At 35.4% G+C, this 24,061-nt stretch overlaps 1 protein-coding gene across 1 annotated transcript in view; it reads left to right on the forward strand.

The window, feature by feature from the left end:
- Positions 1–24,061, forward strand: part of LOC104618746 (dystrophin-like) — a gene marked incomplete at both ends in the record, with an annotated part of 177,047 nt that overhangs the window by 2,892 nt on the left and 150,094 nt on the right. Inside the window, one exon of the mRNA XM_010284423.1 lies at positions 3,951–4,105. Within this exon, the coding sequence (XP_010282725.1) occupies positions 3,951–4,105 (155 nt within the window). The remainder of the gene's footprint in view (positions 1–3,950; positions 4,106–24,061) is intronic.

Raw genomic sequence — 24,061 nt, forward strand, 5'->3', positions numbered from 1 at the left:
AGAGAGAGATCAGTGTGAGTCCTAAATAAATTTTTCAGACATATTCAACTTGTCAGCTTTGTATCTCAGCACAGCTTCATGTGAGAAAGTAGTCACCAATGATTTGGTTGTTAAACATTATAGGCCTGCCTAAAGACAGCTGAGTCAGTACAAAAGTTCCCCTCTGCTCTAAGTGAACTTTTAACCAGTTAATGCTTTATGCATCCTTACACACAAGTAAATGGTAAGCTCAGCAATACCAGTCTTTTGATTATTTACTTTTTTTACAATGCCAGGATAAAATAAAAATCTGCAACTGTCTTGTATTTGGCCAATGATGTTTGTAATAGATTTTGACACATTTGTTTCCGACATTTAAAACAAAGGTGACCAGATACCATAAAGCTCATAATTAAAATATTATTGCTTTGAATCAGAAATAAATTCAGATATAATTTGCTGAGGATTGCACATTTTTTTCATTCTATTTTTTTAATTTTATATTTGAGAACTAAATTCTGAGTACTGGGGTTAGATACAGAGAATCAGAATATGGCTTTCTGGCCAGTGAGAGTCTTTATCCATTAAAACCCTGTTTGTTATTGTTCATCAAGGGATGACTTCAGATGGTTAATTCACCGTATTTATAGGTGTATAAATAGGACATAGTCACTCTTTGGCTCCTTTCTGTCACCAAGTCATCTGAACATAAGTTAGTGTAAAATTAGTCTCTTCTTAATATGATAATGAGCTTAGATTAAGAAAAAAAACAAGCTCTGCTAGGATTGCCCATTCAATTCTTGGCTCCTTGTTTTGGTAAGGGCTAGTGAAGCATCTCTTCTCCCTCTGTACCAATTTAGCTGGGATGGCCAAAGTGAAGAGGAGGAAGGAAGGAGACTTTCCTTTCCTTCATTGACCACCTATTCCTTGTTCATCTAAATAGGAGATTAAATAGCAGCCTGATTACATCCCCTGCTCCGTTGGGACTCACGAGGCCAGGCAACCTTCCACTGGCATAGGCTGGGGGATGAACTTTATGCCTTGAATTTGTGGATAAAACTGAGGCTATCTTCCTTGCCTTTCTCTTCTTCCTGCAGGAGGGTAAATTACTAGGTACTCTTTCGCCACTCCCTGTGTACCAATATAGGATGACGTACAGTCTCAGCATTTTGTGGATTTTTATTATTCCAGGGCTGACAGTGTACTCTTTGATTTTAGTAAAACAATTAACAATGAAATTAAAGTTATAGACTATGATGCAGGTGATGAAATAGAATTCCTTGATAAAAAAAAAAATTCTTTAAGTATGTAAATAAAACATGCTATAGATATACAGCAAAAGGACAGAAAGACAGCCTGATTTTCCAGATTTGTGATATATACATCTGCTCAGTTTGGGAATTTACATGCTTAGAATTGGATGATGCTGTGTATCCATATTGCTATATTTGAACTTCTATGCATCATTTATTTTCTTTCACTGGGCAATCCTGGGATAGAATAAAGCCCAGCTCTAATTTCCTTACTTGTTTTTAATCAAGGACCCTTAATTACACAGACTTTCTTCTTAATAACATTAACTAGTATCTTCTAATGAAAAGTTAAAAATAAATTTATACCTGAGTAACATGACAAATACACAACCATAACTCTTTAAGCCTTTTAATAAACTCAGCAAATTCCAGTGATGACACAGACAGAACAAAGAGAATGCTTTAAAAAATGTCAAAATGAAATTAAGGTAATTAAACATTTCATTTTTTAAAGAATTAACATGTTCTTAAGTAGCTAAAAGGTAAATGAGACCTAAAAATATAAAAGGGAAAAGAGGAAAAAAAATGCCAAGATTTTAATTCTAAAATATTCATTATAGTCATGTAAGAAAAGTGTTAATGGGCCTCTGGTAGGACAAAGAGTTAAAACATTCATCATAACAGTTTGTTCTCAGCGTCTCTCAGTGTGCACACAGAGCAAAGTTGAAGCAAGGCATGCACTCCTCAAAGTTGTTGAAAAATTACATACCAATTTCCAATATGGTAGAAAATACAAATTCTTTCTGTTGGAAAAGCTCTCTATATTCATCATTTCTTTCCTAAGTGATGATCTGGTATTGTAATGTCAGGAAGTTAGTAGATTAATGTTGAAGTTAATGGTGAGAACAACACTTTTGGAAATAACCTTGTAATGGATCTTTCATATTTTTATTATAAAACTGGGTTTGGAAGGTTTTATAAGGTTGTTTATATTCACGTGGGACTGGGCCAAAATAACTTATTTTCAAAATAAAGTTTACAGGCCATTAATTTACAATACAGACAAAATTTTATGGTAACTTTTCTATATAATGTATTAAACAGTCAGTCTGCTGTGATTCTTTGGTTGGAAAAGGGTAACTGTATGCATGCTTAATTTTAAACAAATGAAAGGTTCAGTTATACTTCCAAAAATATAAATGTAAATTAAAATGTGAATGTAAAGACGGATAGACCTAAAGGTATAATAGACACTTGCTATAAAAGATCTACAAAACTAAAATTATAATTACTGTACTAGTTATTTATTTATTTATTGTTTTCTGTGTCTTATTATGTTTCTGTGAATATTAATATTTCTGTATTTATAGTATATAATTCTGGCAGGAAAGGAGCTCAACTGGCAGACTTTTTCCAAAACAACGACCTGCCTATATCCTTGAAGGAATGGTAGTGGTTTTCCACAAAATTGTCACCTCTTCTGACTACACCTCCATAGATGTAGTTTGTAGACTTGTTTGTTCCCTTAACACAGGGAAATTGGGTTGCTGTCTTAGTACCTGAGGTTATTTATCTGCTGCACGGTAATTGGGTGATCTGCCCTCTCATAAAGGAATAACTTTTCTTCACAGACATTTCCTGATATATGTATTAAACCACAGGAATAAAGACAGTTAAACCTTTATGGTTTGTTTTTGTCAGTAGGTTCTAATGTTTACATGCAACTTACTGTGTCTGTTTACAGATACAAACTTTTTTCTTCTACTTGCATTGTCCCTTTGATTGACTAGTTATAGTCTTTGCCCAGTACAAGTCCACCACAGATAATCTCTGTTCTTTCATTTTGCTGTTACACATTATGGATTAAATATGTAACTTCAGTGCATTTATATGGAAATTTGCTCTGAGAAAAAGACTAAAAAGAAAGATGGAGGGGAGCTGGCTGCTGGCTGAATGAGTATTCCAGACTTCCCGGCTTGTTTCTGTAGTGAGACAGCTGGCTCAGGTGGAGAGGAGAGGGAAGAGGAGAGGAGAAGAAAAAGAGGAGAAAAGAAAGAGAAAAAAAAAGAATGACAAGATTTAAAAAACTTCTTAATATTAAGAAGCATAAATTTGAATTATGAAGATATTGACAGGTTTCCCAGTAGTATTTTGCTGTATTGCATGTTTATTGCTGTTCCAGTAGATGGCACTAATTACATAAACAATTTGGTAAAACAACATAACTTACAACGAAGTGAAAGCACAGGTATTAATTGTCCAAATCTCAGTGTTATTTCACAGTATAAAAAAGAAAATTAGAGAGAACATATTATTTCACTGTGTTTTCCATGTCATCCATAATTCAACATCACAAATAGTGATAGTCTGCATAATGCATAATAATGCATCCATCTAATTGTGTCTTAGAAAATAATAACCAACATTCTAATGAGTGTTTATTAAGTCGAGCTGTCATGTTTTATCCAGCATTTAGGATTTGGTTGCTTGGTCCTCTCAGAGATTAGAAGTAGTCTTATGGTTTTATAACTAAAAGAATTTTAACATTTAGAAAGACTCTGACCTTAATTACCAGTAAATCTTAGGAAGACCTTTTTTTTTTTTCTTTTTATATTGATGGTATAAGTTGTTCATCTCCTTCTCTAATAATCATATGATGTGTGTGATCATTTTATGGTGGTCTGAGGTTTATTCTTTTTCTTTCTCTTTCTACTTCAGCAATTTTCAAAAGAAATACGACAGTGGCAAATAAATGTAGATGTGGCAAATGACATGGCACTTAAGCTACTCCGTGATTATTCAACAGATGACACCAGAAAAGTAGAACTGATGACAGATAACATTAATGCGACATGGGCTGCCATTAATAAGAGGTAGGATATAAATTCTGCTATTAGGTTTGTTGTTAAACTTCATTAACATTCATCGTCCAGCTTCGGTTGGAGACTGTAGAAGATGTAACTTTCCAGAATGACATGATTGTAGTGAGAAAGGGAGGAATGATGACGACTCTTCTGTCATATTTTTTTGAAATGTGTCTTTGGAATGTCATTTAATTCTCTCAAATAAAATTTTGCCACTTGCCAATTTTCCTGTGCTGTAACCAGTTGCCAACTAACTTCAGTTGGCAGGTATATTTAAAATATTTAAAATGAAGTGTGTCATATTTCTATGTACTATCTCCACATCACAATCACTATAGTGATTTTGAGTCATAAACTGAGTCTGAAAATGACAGAGATATCGTATTGAAGCAGGTTCAGTGTAGAAATGTTATCTTGTACCTTTGAAGCAAATGTCTAGTCAAGAAAGTTTTTATTAGATCCTTGATCACATTCTTGATTACATTTCACAGTCTTGCAGTATTTGGTTTAGAGACCAATTCCTTAGTGAAAGCAATTTTTGCAGCTTGCCACCAAATTGTGAATCATCCAATACACAATCTATAAGATCAGAAAATATTGCAGAATTTAAATTACTTTCTTTATAGTAGTAAAAGAGTTTTAAATCATTGTACATTAGATGAGATATGTAAAAATTAAATCAGTTGTTTTAATCAGTATCTTGGATTAAGTTGTATAACTTATAACTGAAACTAGAACTGAATTAGATATTAACATGTTTTTAATTAAAGTCTATGAACATGTCCAGAAGAGTCAGGTTAGTTAAATGTGCTATAAATTCCTGCGACTTTCTTGCAGAATGGCAGTTACTTAAACCACTGATGACTGCAGAAATTTATTCCCCAAAAATGATGCTGATATTCATATGAATGAGTCACTTCAATGGCATTTTTTCCTGAAGCAGACTTGCCACTGACTTAAGATCCTGTTCAAATGGGAGAAGGGATGCTATTGATGTCCACTAAAAGAAAGACACAAATTTGGTAGCCTTTTTTTTTTTTTAACAAGAGTAATAACTAAACTGAGAAATTAGGATAAACATTAAGTTAATATCTGCTTGCATTTCTCCTGTTATAGTAGTAGTGGTATTTTAAAGAAAAAATATTTTACTCTTTGTGGTCTGAGAAACAGGCTAGCGGGAACATCTGTTTCTGGATGAGAAAGGCTGGGTGTCTAATGCTCAAAACTATTCCCCATGAGTAGGTAAAATCAGTAGCTCAAAAGGGTTAGATGGGAGAACCAAAGGAAATTGCTTTTGTCTGTATGTAGGACTACAACCCCCACTTTGTGAGATGGTTTTGTAATCCTGAAATCCAGGATATGTCTGTAGCTGCTGTGGAAGCTCAGGCAGCAACAATAGCTAAGAGTTCATCTTTAAATCTGTTAATCCTTCAAGTACAAATCCAGGTGTGTGTAATGTTGCCTAAATGTAAGAATTGCCATGGTTGCATGGACTCTGCCAAGAACTAGGCTAACAGAGGGTACAAATTCTTCAAGACCACTCCTTGCAAGCTTCTACAAAACCCACAGCCTCGTTCGCAGCTCATGTATTAGATGAATCACTGTAGTAAATGTTTATGCCTTAGAAGAGGGATGTTTAGCTGACTGAGTTGACATTTCCCATTAAGAAGTACAAAAGGATAGGATTAAGCTTGAATAGGTAACTGTAAATCTAGAATTTCCTAGTTTTTGATTGTATGACTTTCCTACCTTTCTAATATTTTTTTAATTTAGTAGTTTATATATAATTTTTATAAGACTTACCATGATTTGGAAATTTGAAAAAGAACATGCTGCAAACAGTAATTGATAAGCTTCTCTAAGGGCTGTATCACATTTCTGTTTCTCTTTTGTGAGATACTGATAAATATGGAGAGACTAAGGCATCAAGTTAGCAAAAGACTTGTTCGTGGAAGACCTTCTGTACCTGTATATTTTTCAGGTTTGATTGAAGCAGTAGCCAGGCCTTTTGCTCATGGAGCAGCTCCTGAGTGAGAGTGAGATCTTCAAAGAACCTCCTAGATTTTTTTGTTAAACAGATCTGTTGAAAGAGAACATAGAGTCCGTGGGCCTTTGGGTGACTTAAATGACAATTTGTTCTGTTGGGGGTTTTTTTGTTTTGCTTTGGGTATTTTTTTGAGAGGGAGTGGGTTGTTTTTTCCCTCATCTATGCTTCAGCTTTCAGCTTATTGCATAGAGCAAAACAAATTGTTTCTTTATGGTTTGGGGGATCTTTTGAGCTGTAAGAGAATATTTACTCAGTTAGAAAGGAGGCATATGATCTGTTTGTCACAGGCTCCAAGAAAGGTTAGTTCTCTGCTGAGATGCATATGCAATGATTTTAGATATGTACATGAGTGTTATTTTCATCTAGCCTATGAGTAAGTAGTGCTCTGGTGATTCAGTGACCTTGCAGTGATGTATAGATGTGTTCTAAATAACGGTCTTGGCCATTTCTCCAGTATTTTAGAAATAGTTTGATCACTGTTTATACATGTCTTCTGTGTCAAGAGGAAATATTCTGCTAAAGATTTTGGTTTCTTCTCTCTATATCTTTAATTTAAATGGCCTAATTATTTTGTGGATGTTTTCTTTTAAAAGGAAAAATTAAGGGTGGCTTAAACTGTTTTGAACTGGTTTTCCTCTAACGTGCCATTAATATCAGAATTTTGTGTCTGTGTGTAAAAAATTTGAAACCTCGTTTTCCACGAAACAGAGTAGTAAAACAACAGGCAGGCAAGCAGCAGTAAAATTCCACTTTGCCTGTTGGTAATAGTTCAGCCAAAGAAAGTACTTTAGTCGTTAAGGCAACATCTGCTAGCTTGTGCTTTGTTTTGCTTAAGTAGATTTGCAACCGATTGCTGTGTGTTTACCCTTTGCCTTACTGTTCTGTTTTCTAACATTGAACTATAACGAATAACAGTCTAACTCTTTTAATAGCCAAGTTAGTGAGTGCTTGACAGTGGCTTCACTTTTTTCACTCACCACTTTTTAATTTTTATTTTTATTGTTGATACTGCAAAGATACACAAATAAGCACATTAACTTTTGGGGAACTGAATCAGTTGGGCAAAAGCCAGTGACTTGTAAACAGGTCTCTTCTTCTCTTTAGAAGTGTTGAGTTTCCAAGAAATAACTATATTATTTAAGCTGAGGCAATTAAGGAGAAAGCAATCTGAATTGTTTGTATTAACAAAAATAAATCTAACAGACAAACTAAAGTATTCTCAAGAGAAAAAAATACAATGAAGGAAACAAATATTAGAAATTTACTATATATAATAATTTTGTTATGGTAATATTACGTTACTCTCTTCTTTTGTGGGCACTCATAGTTTATGTGAATTATCATACAAAACATAAACATTTACTTAAATTTGTTCCTTTCCTGGGAATCCACCAAACGTGTTTAAATTTCACTAACTTAAATATTAAGCTAAAAAGGGATTTAGACCTTTCTTAAGTGGAGCATATGTTATGACAATAATTACATAATGTACTCTGAGAATTGGTTAGGACTCCAACCCATCACTGTCTAACAAACATCTTCAAATATTTGCGTAGCCAACAAGTTCCTATGTCCAAGTTCAATGGAACTGAGGGTACATGGTAAGTATTAAAGTTTTCACTGCTCAAGGTGCTTTTTTCAGTTCCTGAGGCAAGATACAGGACACACTCATGAGTCAAAACATAAAAAGTAACTTTTTTTTCCCCACTACAGGGTATGGGCAGTGAAGAATCAATATATAATTAGATTTATGTTGTTGTTATTAGTTTAAGTTGTAGGGACTTAGAGAGGGAGTGGAAAGGAGTTGAGTTTCTAGACAACCTATTGGAAAGGTCTGAGATGCCAACTCCCATATTTATCTAAGAATAGTGTAAATTCTCTTATGCAGCCCATTGTGCAAACGCCTTCATTTTGCATGTCAGCTGGAAGTATGAAACACAAATAGCCAAACAAAATAAGGACATAAACCGTACAAAATTATGATGCATACCTGTTTCCTATGTAAATGCATAATATAACAGTAATTGTGAGAAAGGTCATAATACAGTTTTGGTCTTTGAGCAGCAAACCTTTCCTTATCAGTGGTTGCTTGCTATAAAAATACAATTGTTAGAATGTAATCTTTATCTGTACATAATGCTTGTAAATATAATTTTATCTCCTGCAGACAAAGAGCTTGACCATTCTGCTGGAGACAAGTTTTCTTAATATACTGTACCTGTCTTAATACTACTTTGCCTTATGGCACTTGCGGAACAAATCACATTTGCATTACAACTGAATCGGATTCTGGGTGAGAAAAACTGTGTTTACACATCAGCAACAGCCAGGAGTATGAAGTGTGTAGGTTATACTGAAGATTCATTATTGATATCAGTAGCTAGGCCTTTCTGAAGAGCTTATTTGCTCATTTAGGCTGGGACTGCTGAAGTCAAGAAGGAAATAATTCACAGTATGTTTTACCTTAAAGAACATTCCCATCTTCTAGGTTCTCCTAGCAAACTCAGCCTTTTCCTTTCCATTCTTCTATTGCTTTGAAGGTTGGTCTGCATTCCTAAAATCGGTATAATTACATGCATATGAACTGCTTTTTGTGCAGGCACACTTTCTTTGAGTGAAACACAGTGAAACAATGAAATTAAAAATGTAAGTGGCCATGGGAACCTTGTTTATATGGGAAGCTTGTTTACATGTCTGTGCCTGCAGTTGTTGTCCTGGCTATAGAGCTGCATTCATGTGGGTGTGAGCAAGAAATCATTGCAAATGTAAGACTTCAGATGAAGATGACAATGGTCAAATGTCATTTTCCAATGCAATTTTTTTCTTTTTTTTTCCCCAAAGAAACCATAATAGGATAATTTTTATTTTTATCACCATGTTGTGGTGACTTATTGATTGTTTTTGAAATAATTTTGCCAGGCTCAAGAAAGCAGATATATAGTGACTGCTTTTTTGCAACCAATATGTCATGCTGAAGCTTGTTATTTACAACAGCTTAACAATAGATACTGATTTAAAATTGCAGAGACTGCTGGAAAACATTGAAATTGTAGGGCAATTATTTTGTTTAGTGAGAGATGTTGATAATACGTGTTTATCCTTGTTGCCTCTATTATTTAAAGAAGTAAATTTTCGGTCTAGGTGTTTGTCACATGCTGTCTTTGAGCACTTTGTTTTTAATTCTACAAGGCCTTATGTACTTTTATTTAGTCAGTAGAACTATTCATGTTGAATGAGGTGATTCTCTGCAGTCTCAGGTATCACACCCAAGGTTATGTTAAGGAGAAAATAACTTTATAAGTCAACAGATTTTTTGGAGGAACTAATGCAGCTCTGTTGACTGTTGGTTTTTTTTTAATATGAGGAGAAACAAAGTTTTCAAAAAAGCACTTAATCCAGAACTCTTCTGGAAAGTTCGAGTTTTATATGGGGTCCTAATGTCTTTTCCATTAGACGAAAGGGTACAATAACCCTTTAATTTTCATGAAACTGATTTGTCAATACAGCACTCTCTGCTTCTCAGAAGTTATTCTCCAGTAGACTTAGTAACATTGACAAACTCTAAAGAAAAATTCTTGCTGCTTGTGATCCAAGAATGTTAAGGCTTTTGTGTTTAAAATATGTGTATCTTTGAAGCTTCCTAGGAGTTGTTTTCAGATAAAGGTTTAAAGTATTTTTTGTTTTCTTTCTTCAGTTCTGTTACTATTATTTTAAACAAAACAGTGTACCCTCAAAAAAGGACTATAAAAAAGGGTGCAAATACTAATCTTACAAGGTTTATATGCACTGAGTTTAATTTGAGACATTTGTTGTTTCATGTTTTACTTGGCTATATATCGGTCCTTAATATACCCATATTAATAAGTGCACCTAAAAGGACATTTGGGGGAGAGAGATTGTTTTATGACAATAGATGAAAGAGAGTTTAGCTATTTGAGAGATATTTTACTAACTGCAAACACTTTCAAATAAATGTTTATGTACAAAATATAATCTCAAGCTCATCAGAAACAATATCAGTTAACGTTGCTTTGTTAGTTTTCTTCTTAATGCCACTAAGAATGATGACTTTTCAGCCACATATAGGAAAAAAATATTAAAAGACATAAATAAAAATGTTAGATGAAGCTCCTAGAAATAGGAGATCTTGAAAGTCATCTTAGCTGCATATATTCTAGTTTTCACCTTTGTGCTCCACTCAGCTGACTGTACTTTTTGTGCAGTACTGACACCAGTATGTTGATCCAAGATGAGAAGTCAACTGCGGGTACTGAATATTTGTGGTTTACTCTGTGAGAGGATAATCTTGGATTTGCAATGCTTTCAAAATTCTGTTAGGATAAGCTGAAAAAGCAATGTTACCCAGAATATGGTGTGATTCATCACTTCTACCTTTACGAATATATTCTTGTGATTTTTTAAAAACTCTCTTAGGATTACAAAAACAGAGTTCTTGAGTTATTTCAGGAGTGGGTAGCATAAGTAATACAGTACTTGACTGAAAAGATCTATGGATCCTTGTGATTTCAGGAACATGTTTCTTAAAACTCTTAATATCGGTGTGAATAAACTTGATGTTCCCACCACTTGAATAGATACATCTGTAGGCTGGTACCTTTATTGCTTCCAGAAAGGCAATAGATCATCTGTAAGTCTGCTAAGTCCTCCCATGGAAAAACAGAAATGACCTCAAAGAGAAAAGCGTTGTGGTTCTTAAATTAATTGTTTTTTATTCAACTTGTCTGTCCCACAGGTGGCTTGCTGGGGTTTTTTAGACACCATGAATTCAGCTGATTGTTACTTTAGTGGTTTTGGTTGTTAGCTGTAATTTAATGTTAATGATTTCATTATAGACAATTAACAAAGAAGACAGCACTGGCATTTAGCAAAGAGGTCTTCAACTTCCAATAATGAGAGCAAGTTAATAATTAAAACTAAACAGGAAAGGTGAAAGTAGAATGTCTAGAAGACCATTCCTTACTGCTCAAATAGTTGCTCTTTCCATTTTTTTTTTTTCTCATTTTTTGTTTATATTTTGGTCTTGAGTGAAATAGAATTCTGCTGCTTTGTTCATATTTACTTTGTTAAATGTTGTTTATACCTTTCTGATGAAAATGAGAACAATTCTCATGTTATAGTGAAATCTGACTAGGCAAAATCATTAAATAGTTTATGGCACAGAATTCAAAGGGAGAGAGGTTCATGGACTAACCTGAATCATAATCAGAGCTTAATATGGACATTTCAGAGAAACACTCCATTTGGGAAATCTCACTCTTTGGCATCCACAGGAGGTGCAGGAGGAGCAAGGTCCTAAGGAAGACATAAGTAGGCCTGATTTTGTGAGAGAAAAAACAGAAATGTCAATTTTTCTTCTTGCTCCATTAGAATATTAAGACAAATGTGGTGTTCTTTTTCTTAAAGGTGAGATTTTCTGAAATAATTATAGAGTTTTAGTCTCTATTCGAACAAGAACAGAAGCTAATGCTCTATGCCCTAAAAGTCCAACCTTAAGTCTATTTCTTATTAGTCTGCAGATAAATTAACAAAATGTATCAAACTGATTATTGCTCTCATCCAAAGCTTATTGCAATAAATTAATGTTGTTCCTTTCCCCTCAACAGACTTCTTATCAGGCTTCATGTTCTTTAAAACAAATAACTGAACAGAAATTAATAAAACTCGTGGACAGTAAAAGGAATTTGACCTCAGTTGTCATTTTTTGTTTGCATTATTATTCTTGTGGTAGCCTTGCTTTGTTTTCCCTGGCGTTTTCTATGGATTTTTTTTTTAACACCATTTCCTTGCTATTGCAAGCTTTGGTGCTTCATGATTCTTTAGCTTCTGATCAGGTGCTGCGCAGGCAGTGTGAGCTTCCCCCTCATTGGCTTGTCAATCATCCTTGAAACTGAGAGGATAAATTCAGCCTGCCTATTAAATTTTTAGTCTCTCTTTGGAAGTTACCACCAAATGTATCAATTTGACAACAGTGGTGCTTGCCTTTTGTCATGTCCTATGTTTTAACTATGAATGAAATTTCAACCACTCATTTTTATATAAACTCACAAAGCAACTGACAAATGACTACGAGTTGTTATCTTTCTGGATGGGGATTGGTGGCACAAGAGGCTGATGGTTGTGACTCTTTCTGATGAAGCCAGAGACCTGGGAAAGTGACAATACTGAGGGCAGATGGGAAAGCAGCAGAATTAGCAATGTAATTTTCTTGCATGTCCTAAAATGGGGGTGATGAGAAATCATTGAGAAAAGGTGAGATTAAACTGGTAAATCTCGAGTACAAAGCTTTTAAAGTGTATCTGATACAGGTAGATAGAAGGGGAAACGGTAAGCAAGCAAGGAATTTGTGAAAAGGAAAAGACCGGTATGTTCACGTTGTTTACCATCCAGTATTAATCTCCTCTTGACTAATATCCCAAATTTAACTGTACTGTGCTACATTCCCTGACAAATTTAAAAAATGTAGAGCTCTTCCCCAGCTACTAAGCATTAGAACTCCTGCAAGCTATAAGAAATATTATCTCCTACAAATGATAAGAAATAATAGCTCTTGGAATTATCACTCTAGCTGGCATATCTGCAGATTCCTCCTTCGTGTAAGACACATAATCAGTTAAGAGTCTGATACATATCTGCTTAAGCACAATAGTGCCTTGTGGCAGTTAATTATCCAGGTCCACTTTTTGTTGGTAAAGAAAGAAAAATGTATTATCTTTATCTGTTTAAAATGTGCTACGTATTTTGTGATTCCATTTGTTGACTTGACACAGTATATGGTAAAAACAAATTTCCTGGGATTATCTAAAGTGCCAAGCTTGCAACACACATTTCCCACTTCCTGCATTTTATCTTATTAGTATCTCATGTTTTCTTTTTTTATTTTCCTTATTTTCTTCTTGTTTTCTTTCCTATTATTTATATGGTTTCTTATTTTTTTAATTCATGTCAAGTTAGACTTGAGTCTAGTTTAGTGGTTTTTTAAAAAAATCTAATTTGGATGCATTTTCTGTACCCCACAACATGACTTATATATGCTGATTTTGGTTACATTTTTTCTTTTACAATCTAAAAGAGATGTTGCTGTTCATTAGCAGTAATGGTAAACAGTTCAGAAATTTCCATGAGTTCTTGGTGCTTAGAACATATCTGAGCTATGTTAACTAATTACTAACAGCGTCTATTTCTCTCTTATGAGCCATATACCTTTGCTGATTCCAGAAGGGTAGATTTATTTTTGTTGTTAAACTGTCAGTTTTGCAGTGTGGTTTTACTACTAAGGAGGGGAGGCAATTGTTCCAGGGCAATTGTCCCCCTCTTTGCTCCTGTAGGAACACCAGCAGAATAGACTTGTTCAAATAAGATGTCACTAAGAAACCATAGTTCAGATCTGCCTTTGGTGACACCCTTCCTTTTTAATACTGTGCTGACCCCTTGGAGCTGTGGATACTTGTCACTGTTATTTCTTTTCATGTTGGGGAAAATAAAAGTAGAAGCATGGAACATTTTTATGAAGTTTTGCTTTGGTTAAATTGGTTTTCACATCATGTCACTGCTTTAGTCATTTTATGTCTGATGTTACTCTCCTTTCTGCTGGTTGGGATGAGGTACCGAAGCCAGCATCAGGAGAGTTAAAGATGGACATAATATATTTTTATTTTTTTTTACCAGTAATCTTTCAGAGGCTAATATGTATTGATATCTTCATTAAGCTGTTGGTCTTGATTTTAAATAGTAAATTCCTTCAAGTCCACAGCTATTTCAGAACCCAGCAGTGTATACTGAATTTAAATCTTCCTTGTAGTGTCTGGTATTTTGGAAACATCTGTGTTGGATCTTTCTATTGTCACATTCCTGATTACTTGTTCTACGTGGAATTTTTCACAATCCTTCCTGTGTTTGACTAATTTAAATAAATTTGCTATCTTATTCTTCACACCCTTTCCCCAATGATTAATTAATGCACTGAATAACACCTAGTGCTGCTCCCTTGGGACAGGCTCCTCATGGTCAGGGTTGAACGTTATTTACATTGACTACATTATATGTTCTTAATCTCAGGTTTTTTTCATCCAAGAGGTTTCTGTAACAAAACTTTGCATCCCTGCCATGGTTCCTAAATAGCTCCTTGTATAGGGGGCTTAACTTGTGGATAGTAAATAGATTATTTTGCTTTATTGTTAGTTTTCATCTTTTGTTTCAATCCATTCTAAGAAAAAGTTGGCAAATGTATTTTTCTCAAAGGCAGATTTTTATTGGTCCATAATACACATATCAAAGAAATGTAGAATGATATTTACACATTAAAGCAGAAATCTTCTTGAGTACCCATTCCCAACAGAGGGCTTCATTTCTGTTTCTGATGGAAACACACCTTATTATTTGTATAGATGACTACATAGTCTTTATAGGTGGTTTCTCCTTCTAGATATATATTTGTTTGGGTACTGTCTGATTATGGAGGGACAACAATTAGCCAGTCATAAATATTAAAGATTATTGAACATAATTGCATGTTCATGTGGTGTCATCAGCAGTTTACTACATGTATAATGTGCTTAGCTCAGACTGGGTCAAATGAACTAGTCATATTAAATTTGCTAGAATAATATCACTACTTGATATTTGGGACTACTAAAATTAGTAAGATAAATAAGCCACTCTTGTTCAGATTGTCATTCTGAATAAGCCGTGGCACATTAAACAGTCATACAGAGATCAGATTTGATGTACCGTTGTCATTAAAAATATTTAACAATTTCAAGTAATTGAGACAAACTATATTGCAAGTATTGGATAGCAGATGTCGGCCTATTTTAGATCAGAAGTACAAATACTCAAGAAAAAATTACAGAAGTTAATATAAGAAAACAGAATAGCACACAAATATATTGAAGACCTGTAAAAACAATGTGTCATGGTAATGTCATATGAATTTAAAAATACCTGTTTATTTCCATGTCTGTTTAGTATTTTTATCTTTTAGATAAACAGAGATTATACAGTATATAGAAATCATTCAGTAAAATATGGAAATTTAAAGATCCATGGCTACTGTAAAACATGGAATTTGTGAGAAAGACTATTCTAACACTGTATTTCTGCATAACATTTTTTGACTAATTTATATGCAGTCTTGTGCATGTACCTCACTGCAAGAACAGAATGAAATGAATGAGATCAAGTAAAGCTACAGTTCTCTACTTTTAATAATGCATTTATACATTTACTTGTGTTTTTGTATTTTGTTTGTATTTTCTTTTTTTGTTTTTATTTTCAACAGGAAGTTTAACTAGTTTTCTTTAGTCCATCCATGCATACCTAATAAATGTGTTAATACCAGTTTAACCTAATTTTTGTCAATTGTAGAGCAAGGCAGCCATCTCTGTTCACTTGAGGTTAAGAAAGTTAAAAGTTTTTCTGTTTTGCTTACTTATGGTTCTTCTGAGAGAACCTGTTTCTGTTTTTTAGTGTTTTACATTGTTTTTCCTCCCATTAACTCTTAACATAATTGTTACGATCTAATTTCTGGGAATCCTTTGTAGTACTAGAATATAGCTTGAAAAATTAAGATGACTACCATCTGAAAAAAGTGATATCCAGGACAAATAACGGGATATCGTCTGCATGTTCTATATCAGTACCACCCCTTACTACTCAGTGATTTTCTTGTGATTTCTGTTGTGGATATAGATTGGGTTTCACATCTGTAGTCAGCTTGATGCATACAGGTCTCTGATTAAACAGAAACATTTCCCGCTCAAGCTTTGTGCACCATTCTTATATATCATGTTGGAAAACCTGAGCCATAACTTCTCTGAGCAAAGAGGAAAACATGAAATAGGGAATCATTTAGTGACTCAGATATTCTTGTAGAAAATCATAATGCAAAGCTATAGTGACAGTGTAACAGAGCTCAATACCAGATCTTATGAGATGGGAAGATCATTTTTATTTTGAACAGTTTCATATACCTATGTACTCTTGGATATGTTTGTCCCACCTGTCTGTCAGCATTTAGGCACCAAGATGTTTGTATCTAAGTGTTTCATCCATACGAATTCCTTGGGATAACACAGAGCACAGGGGACATCACCTAACGATTTGTCATCACATAAACTGCATTCTTCTTAGGTGGTCAACTGTGTGCTCGGTATGGGATGTGCCTTCTGGGAACCTGGGTAAATGGTTGTTGTGTGTTGACCTTGGCTGGATGTGAGGTGCCCACCAAAGCTGCTGAATCACTCCCCTCCTCATTTGGACAGGGGAGAGAAAGTATAATGAGAAGCTTGTGGGTTAAGATTAGGACAGGGACAGATCATTCACCAGTTACTGTCATGAGCAAAACCAGACTCGACTTGGGGAAAATAGTTTAATTTGTTACCAATCAACCAATCAAATCAGAGTAGGATAACGAGAAATAAAAAAAATAAATCTTAAAACATTGCTCCCCTCACTCCCACTCCTTCTTCCTGGGATTAACTTTACTCCTGAATTCTTTACCTCCTCCTGCTTCAGCGTCGCAGGAGGACGAGGAATGGGGGTTGTAGTCAATCCATCACATGTTGTCTCTGCCACTCCTTCCTCCTTAGGGGGGGGTGGACTCCTCACCCTCTTCTCCAACATGAGGTCCCTCCCATGGGAGACAATCCTCCACAGGCTTCTCCAACAGGCTTTTTCCACAGCCTACAGTTCTTCACAAACTGCTCCAGCCTGGGTCCTTTCCATGGGGTCACAAGTCCTGCCAGCAAATCTGGTCCAGCGAGGGTTCCTCTCTCCACAGGGCCACAGGTCTTGCCAGGAGCCTGCTCCTGTTCGTGCTTTCCATGGGGTCACACCTGCTTCGGTGTGGGGCTGCAGGTGGATATCTGCTTCACTGTGGAGCTCCACGGGCTGCAGGGTGACAGCCTGCCTCGCCACGGTCTTTTTCACGGGCTGCAGGGGAATCTCTGGTTGGGTGCCTGGAGCACCTCCTGCCCCTCCTTCTTCACTGACCTTGGTGTCTGCTTGCATATTCTCAATCTTCTCTCTGGCTGCAGTTGTGTAGGTTGCCCCCACCCCTGCCTTCTTAAATATATTATCAGAACGGCACTACCACCATCACTGATTGGCTTGGCTTGGCCATCTTGGAGACTGCTGGCATCGGCTCTATCGGACGTACGGGAAGCTTCTAGCAGCTTGTCACAGAAGGCACCCCTATAGCCCCCACAGCTACCAAAACCTTGCTACATGAACCCAATAAAATGGCGCACAACTCACTGTGAAATAAGACCCATTTTATTTGCTGGCTTTTGCCTTCTTGAAGTGAAGGGCCTGAGCAAACTGTGCATATGTAAGTCCATATTGCATCCCTATGACTCTGGAGGAAGCAAAGAGAACAGAGCCAGGCTCTTTCCAGTAGTGCCCAGTGACAGGACAAGAGGCAGTGGGCACAAACTGAAACACAGGAGGGTCCCTCTGAATATCAGGAAAAACTCTTTCACTGTGAAGTTGACTGAGTGCTGGCACAGGTTGCTCAGGGAGGCTATGGAGTGTCCATCGTTGGAGATACTCAAAAGATGTCTGTATATAGTCCTGGTAACTGGCTCTAGGGAGTCTGCCTCAGCAGAGAGTGTGGACAAGATGACCTCCAAAGGTCCCTTCCAAGCTCAACCATTCTGTGCCTCTGTGACCAAATTTATGGAAATGAGCGACTGTCTGTTGATGTCTAATCACGCTTTCTACTGATTTATCTCAGGATCAGAAGTTAATACTGTTTCTTTAACCATACCATATTCTAAGGTTATATTATTTTCTTGCTAATAAATAGATAGTAAAAGTAGAGGTGTCCCCCCCCCTCCCCCTTTCCTTTTCAAAAGTGTTCATCTGGAAAAATGTCTATAGTTATGTCTTCACATTCCTGGAGATTTTTCCCCCTCCATGAGTTATTTCTTGGATGTAAGATGTTTTGAGTATGTGTGCTACTTTTTAGTTTTTTTCTCTCAAATCCTATTTATCAGAGATGGATACATTAAAAATAAAATGGCAATCAAGTTAGTATTTTAGAATGTATTGCCATGAGTTTTCACCTGTGAAAAACTATAAATGTAAATATATTTCCTAGAAGGTGAGCTGGGATGCAATTTTTCAACTAATTGGAAAAAGCAGAACTAAGTCAAGTACTGACAACCAGATTTCGGTCTTAAGATATGATGATGAGCATTGCATCAAATACAATCATTGTACATGAATGTGAGCCATGAGATGAAAAGAGTTCAAGTTGGTTTTAGTCAGGATTTTTTTAGATTTAGGCCTCCTGTTCAGATATAACAGCAGCTAGGTGGAAATGAATGATTTTAAAAAGTGAGCTTGGTTCCTTCTGCAAAAAGAACAGGATTGAAGAATCTTGATGATTCAAAATCTCATTGTGTTGCCACATACAAGCCAATTCAGTGTTCTTAACACACCTGTTTATACAAGACCACTTAAAATGTATCTTTTGGTTAATTAACAGAAAATTTAGAGGTATGTTTCCTTCAAGGACCTCATGGTATACTTTATGTATTTCTTTGCATGAGCTGAAGTAAAGCTGAATTATCAGTTACACTGATGAATGCATCAGTAATGCATTCATTTCCACAACTAAAATTTGGAAAGTGATTTGAGAATAGGTGTATATATATATGTTAAGGAAAAGAAATGCATCTACCCAGACCTTGGATAAATTATCTAGAATATATAGAGGATACTTGCATGACAGTGAATACAAAAAGGTAAGTCACAAGCCAGATCAAGTGTCCTTTTAATGTAAACTCATGAGAAATATTTCAAAGTTTATTGAGGGGGAAGAAAGCATTACAAATCATGCACTATTTAAGAGTTAGATATGGATGGGTCTGCCAGAATTACGTGTAAGCACACACAATTTCAGGTATATCCACTTTTGTCATGGTTTTTCATAGCAGAATAGTGAGACCTCCTCACTTCCAGACTTAGTGTTTTGGCATATTTATGTCTGTCTCCACTCTCCTAAATTGTGCAGAACTATTGTTTGAAGGGCTACATTTTTTTTCTGCTGAGAATTTTTATCTTTGAAAACTTTCCAAAAAAGAATTGAGGTAGAACTATCACAGAACATCCTGTTCACTTTGAAGTCAGTTGAAGGTTAGCCGTTCATTTCGGTGGGGTTAGGATTTTCTCTCTAAGGCTTTTATATCAAACACATACTGAGTGTGAGTTGAACATCATCTGAATTTGCTGAACTGGGCTCTGGAATTTCATTTTTTATTTATTTATACTTACATGATCCCAAGGAACAGAACTACAGTTATGGTTTCTTCCCAATGTTGTTGAAACTCCATAATAATAATTTATTAGTATTACTTTGTATTCTCATATTACCTCTGGCTATATCTCCTCCTGTATTACAATCTTTCTGCAGTAGATCTATTTTAATCACATTATCCCCTTATAGTGCGGAACTATATTTCAGTTTCCTGTAGGGGTCTGAAACCTCCTGAATAGTAAAGAATAACTGTATGAGATATGGAGTGGTTCTTTACAACTAATATTGCTGTATTAAATTATATGGATATAAGGAATAATAGGCAGTGTGCTGTCTCTCCTTCTTACTCAGATGCTAACCAGTTTTTCTTACCAGCTACTTCTGAGCTGAATATTACAGAGCTGCACTTTGGCCACCATATTTCTTTCTTTTTAGCAGTTTTATGCTTCTTAAAAGACATTAGAATAGTTGTTTTAAAATATTTCGGGTCCATCTGATCTGTCAGCATCTTTGTGTAATGTGAGTACTACTTAAGGTCTGTGTTTTGAAGGAGGGAAAAAATAATGTGTGTGTTTATCTAAGTGTTTTTTTTTTAGTCTTACTCTCACTTAAGATGATGCATGGCACAATAAGAACTGTAAGTGCTGCCAGAGAAGTTTTCCCGTCTGGAAACTGAGGTTCTTTCTCTTGAATGGTAGCAAATCACTGTTCTGCTAGGCCACTGAGCTCAGCCCTCAGAGGTTGCAGATTTAAATGAAAACTACACTAGCTGTTTAATAGTATCCTTTGTGAGCCCTAATTGTTTTCATGTAATGCCATCAGTGTATTTCACAGTCTTATTAAATTTAGTTGTTTCTACAGTAATTAAGGTTAAGAAAACAAGTGCCTTTAGAATACAATTATTTTCATAATCAGTTTTAATTACACTTCAGTGTCTTAGAAAGCAGAGACTTCATCTTAATAAATTATATCTGAGTAATTAATGTGCTGTTTATTAGATGGCACTGTTCACTGCCTTGGGATCTCAAAAAAATGTCATGTTTTGGAATGCAAGGAAAAACTTAATTCTACATATTATAGGCCATGAAGTGTGAAGACTTAAAAAGAACAATAATCTTTTTGCTCTTTTTGGTAGAATTAGAGACCAGTTTTGACTGGTTTTAGTTTTGATTTTAGGATTTCTTCTTTTTCTGACTTCTCTCTTTAGTGAGAATACCAGAATTATTAAATGTTCTCTTGCCATGTTTTGTCGGGGCATTAACTGAATGATACAAGGGTTAGACTGGAATCTGTTCCATGAGTTCAAGACAACTGGGGGGAGAAGAGCAGTGGTGTTTGTGGGGTTGTTTGCTGCTTGCTTGTTTTGTTTTTGTTTGTGACTTTTCTGTTTGCTTGTTTTGTTTTTTAAGATACGTCTTTTAAGTATTCTAAGGGCTATTTAGAAAGGACTCTTGAATGAGTCCATCAGATCGTTATTCTGTATCTACAAGTAATTTGTAATGATATGTCATATGTCTGTGACTGTTTTGTGTTGTTCAGATTCCCTTTTCTTTAACCTGGTAATTCTGAAGACTTACTCTCGGGGAAGATGGTAGATTTTAATGAAAACCTATCAGGAGATTAGAAATCCCAAGTAAACATAAAATGTTTTCAATAACATAAAAGATAACCTCTAATTAGTTTTAAATACAAAGGAAGTAAAATGATCCACTTAGTTTCATTAATGATTTTTCTGTAGTTCACAATGTAAGTGTGATAATTTATGGTTATGACGAACATAGGGAAATTGTACACTTTTAAAAAATTATTATTCTAAAGCTATGCCAAGGCAAGAAGTGAAAAGGAGACAAAAGCAATGGGGGAAAGAAAAGCTGGTTAGAAAAAAATCTTTTTAACTCTCTCTGTGCTTGCTATCCCACTAAGAGGAATTTTGGGAATGTGGGATCCCATAAGTGAACAGACTTTAAGAAGAGACAGAAATTATTTTTAAAAAGGTTGACGAGGAATTTTCCTCTGTGATAACACAGAACCTCTGTGTTGATGTTTGCAGGTGCTTATTTAAAATTAAGTTATTTAAAGGTCCTATACAGAAATCTCTGTATGTGATTTTGTGCCCCATCATGTGATAATTCCTTTGCTTTTATCAACCCTTCTCAGTCTGACAAATGTATAAATGTAGAAGAGATGGGGGGATTAATATCCAAGGTTGGTCTGAAACTTCATACAGAAACACAAATTTTTCCTCTTTTTCCTCATTTTCTCATTAAATGTCAGTGGTGCTTTAATAAAGAAATATAAGGAACAGACAGACTAAATTAAAAAATGTTTTAAAATTGCTTAAGTGTCATTAGTAACAAAACAGTTCAAAGGAAAATGCTGGGGGCTTTTGATGATTTTTCTTATTTTCATACAGGATCTGGCTATTTTGAGAAGGGCTGTGACAGGTATAACACTAGAAACAAGCCAGCTGATGAACAATGGCAAAAGAAAGAGTTTCTCTCTCTTGCTGCATCCATTTTCCTAATCATGTAAATACCAGAAACATTTTTTAACACAATATATTTTCTGGTTTTGCACAGTTTTATAATAGAAAAAATGGTCAGGAAAAACAATTGCATCTTGCTTAGCATAACGAATAACTGCTCTTTGAAGCGTTTCCCCTTTTGCGTCAACAGACTTTTAAGAAAGGACAACTTATATGAGCTTAATGCTATGATCAGGAGATGCTTTAGGAGGTTCTCATTCTAGTATCTGAAGAGACTGCTATCATTTAGAAAACTGTGTGTGATTATCAGGGACAATAATGTGTCCGTATCAAGACAGATAGTCTGAGCTCCAATCGGGGGACAGCGGCATTGAGGACTGTTGTTCTTCTTTCCTGCAGAAGTAAAGAGAATCAGCAGAGAACTGCATTTGTGTGTTTGCTTTGTAGAAGCTGTTGCACTTAGTCTCTCTGTATGCACAATTACAGCTGGAATTTAAAATAATTTCACTGGTTATTCATACATAATCAATACGGATAGTGCAGCCAAGGCAGAGATGCCCTTCGACTCACCTGAAGACACTGAGAGTCAGCTTTCAGCCATTAGATCACATTGTTGAGAAATAAATGTAAGGCAGAGAAAAGTACTGCACATAGAAATATAGAAATAAATGTCACTGGTAGGAATCCTGTTCATATGCCTGAATGAGCAGGACAGTAGCTGTATGTTCCCGTTGGGCTCCAGAAAAGGCATTTTTTTCTTGTTTATTTGAAGACCTTTCCACCACTGAAATGAAATCTTTCCTTCTTTCCATTCTCCACATCATCTGTCTTCCAGGAGATATTAGCAGTGGTAAAGATCAGGCAAAGACTTCTAGAAAGTTATTGTTGCCTTTTTAGAGGTAGCTTTTTCAGCGGGTTTGTCCCCTAGTCCTTACGGGAAGGGATTAAAGCACAAAATGACTGAAAAAAAACCCTGAAAGCCTGTCTTTCGAGTACAAAATTCTGTACTAGCACACGAAACTTCCCTGGTTCCTCACTCAGAATAATAGGAGGATAAGGGCCTGCAGATCAATGTCAGCTACACCTGAATGCTGATCTCTGGAGTGGTTCAGATGCCGATATTGTAGCTCTCCATTTAGTTGCATTTTGAGGCTTTCTAATCATTCACAACATAGAAGACATTTCAGAGGTAGAGTTGCACACAACTGAGCGATCTCCATCACTCTAGGATCAGCTTGGTGAAGAACCCTTTCCAACAAGCCAGACAAAATAGTGATAGCAGGACTTAAGCTTGTACGTTTAAAGATCCCTCAAAAAATTCAAATCCACATACACATGCCAATGCTCTACAGGAGAGAAAAGCTAGTAACCTCTATCAAATTGGTAGAACTAAAAGGAACTTTTAAGCAAAAGTGTTACGGGAAAAATACTATGTGTCCCTGAGTGAAGTGTCAAGCTGGTTGGGATCCAGAAAACCACATGAAAGCAGTACTTAAAATACTGTCTAAACATAGCTTTCCACTCATACTGCACATATTAGCCATTCTGGAGTCAATCTGCAAGTTAATCAATTACTAGCATTTATTAATAACTTTAACTGGCACTACAGAATATAGTCCCTAGATTCTGGAAGAAAGTTCCTCTAAGCAGTGTTCCCAATATAAATTAGTATGATTTATTTTGAATTTGCATTTCAAAATTTTATCAATACTAGTAGCTATTTTAAGAATTTAATGTTCATTTTAAGAATTTCATTTTCTTTTCATATCTGTGACATCCCCTTGTGTTCCTACTTTATCTGAGGTTAAATTATTCTGCTTCTTTGATAGGTTATTTATCAGTCCAAGTTAAAGCAGCTGAAAAAGTGTTACCAGTAAGAGCTTAAATTTACTTAGTAGTAAAAATTAAATGTTCCAATAAGGTTTTGCAACTGTTTCTTTGTCACACTGGCAGAAGGGATATGATCCTCATGAAAAAGCACAAACTGCTTCCAGCATTAGCAGGAAGACGCATGTAGTTCAAATTGTGATAGTTGGCTCAAGAAAAGGGAAATTCAGGTAATTTTGTATATATTTTTTTTCATTGTATGGAATCATAATGTCAGAAAGGAGGAAAATACAGTTATATAGAGAACCACATGAACTATATATGGTT

Source organism: Phaethon lepturus, unplaced genomic scaffold, assembly GCF_000687285.1.
Source record: "Phaethon lepturus isolate BGI_N335 unplaced genomic scaffold, ASM68728v1 scaffold1863, whole genome shotgun sequence".
Taxonomy (NCBI): domain Eukaryota; kingdom Metazoa; phylum Chordata; class Aves; order Phaethontiformes; family Phaethontidae; genus Phaethon; species Phaethon lepturus.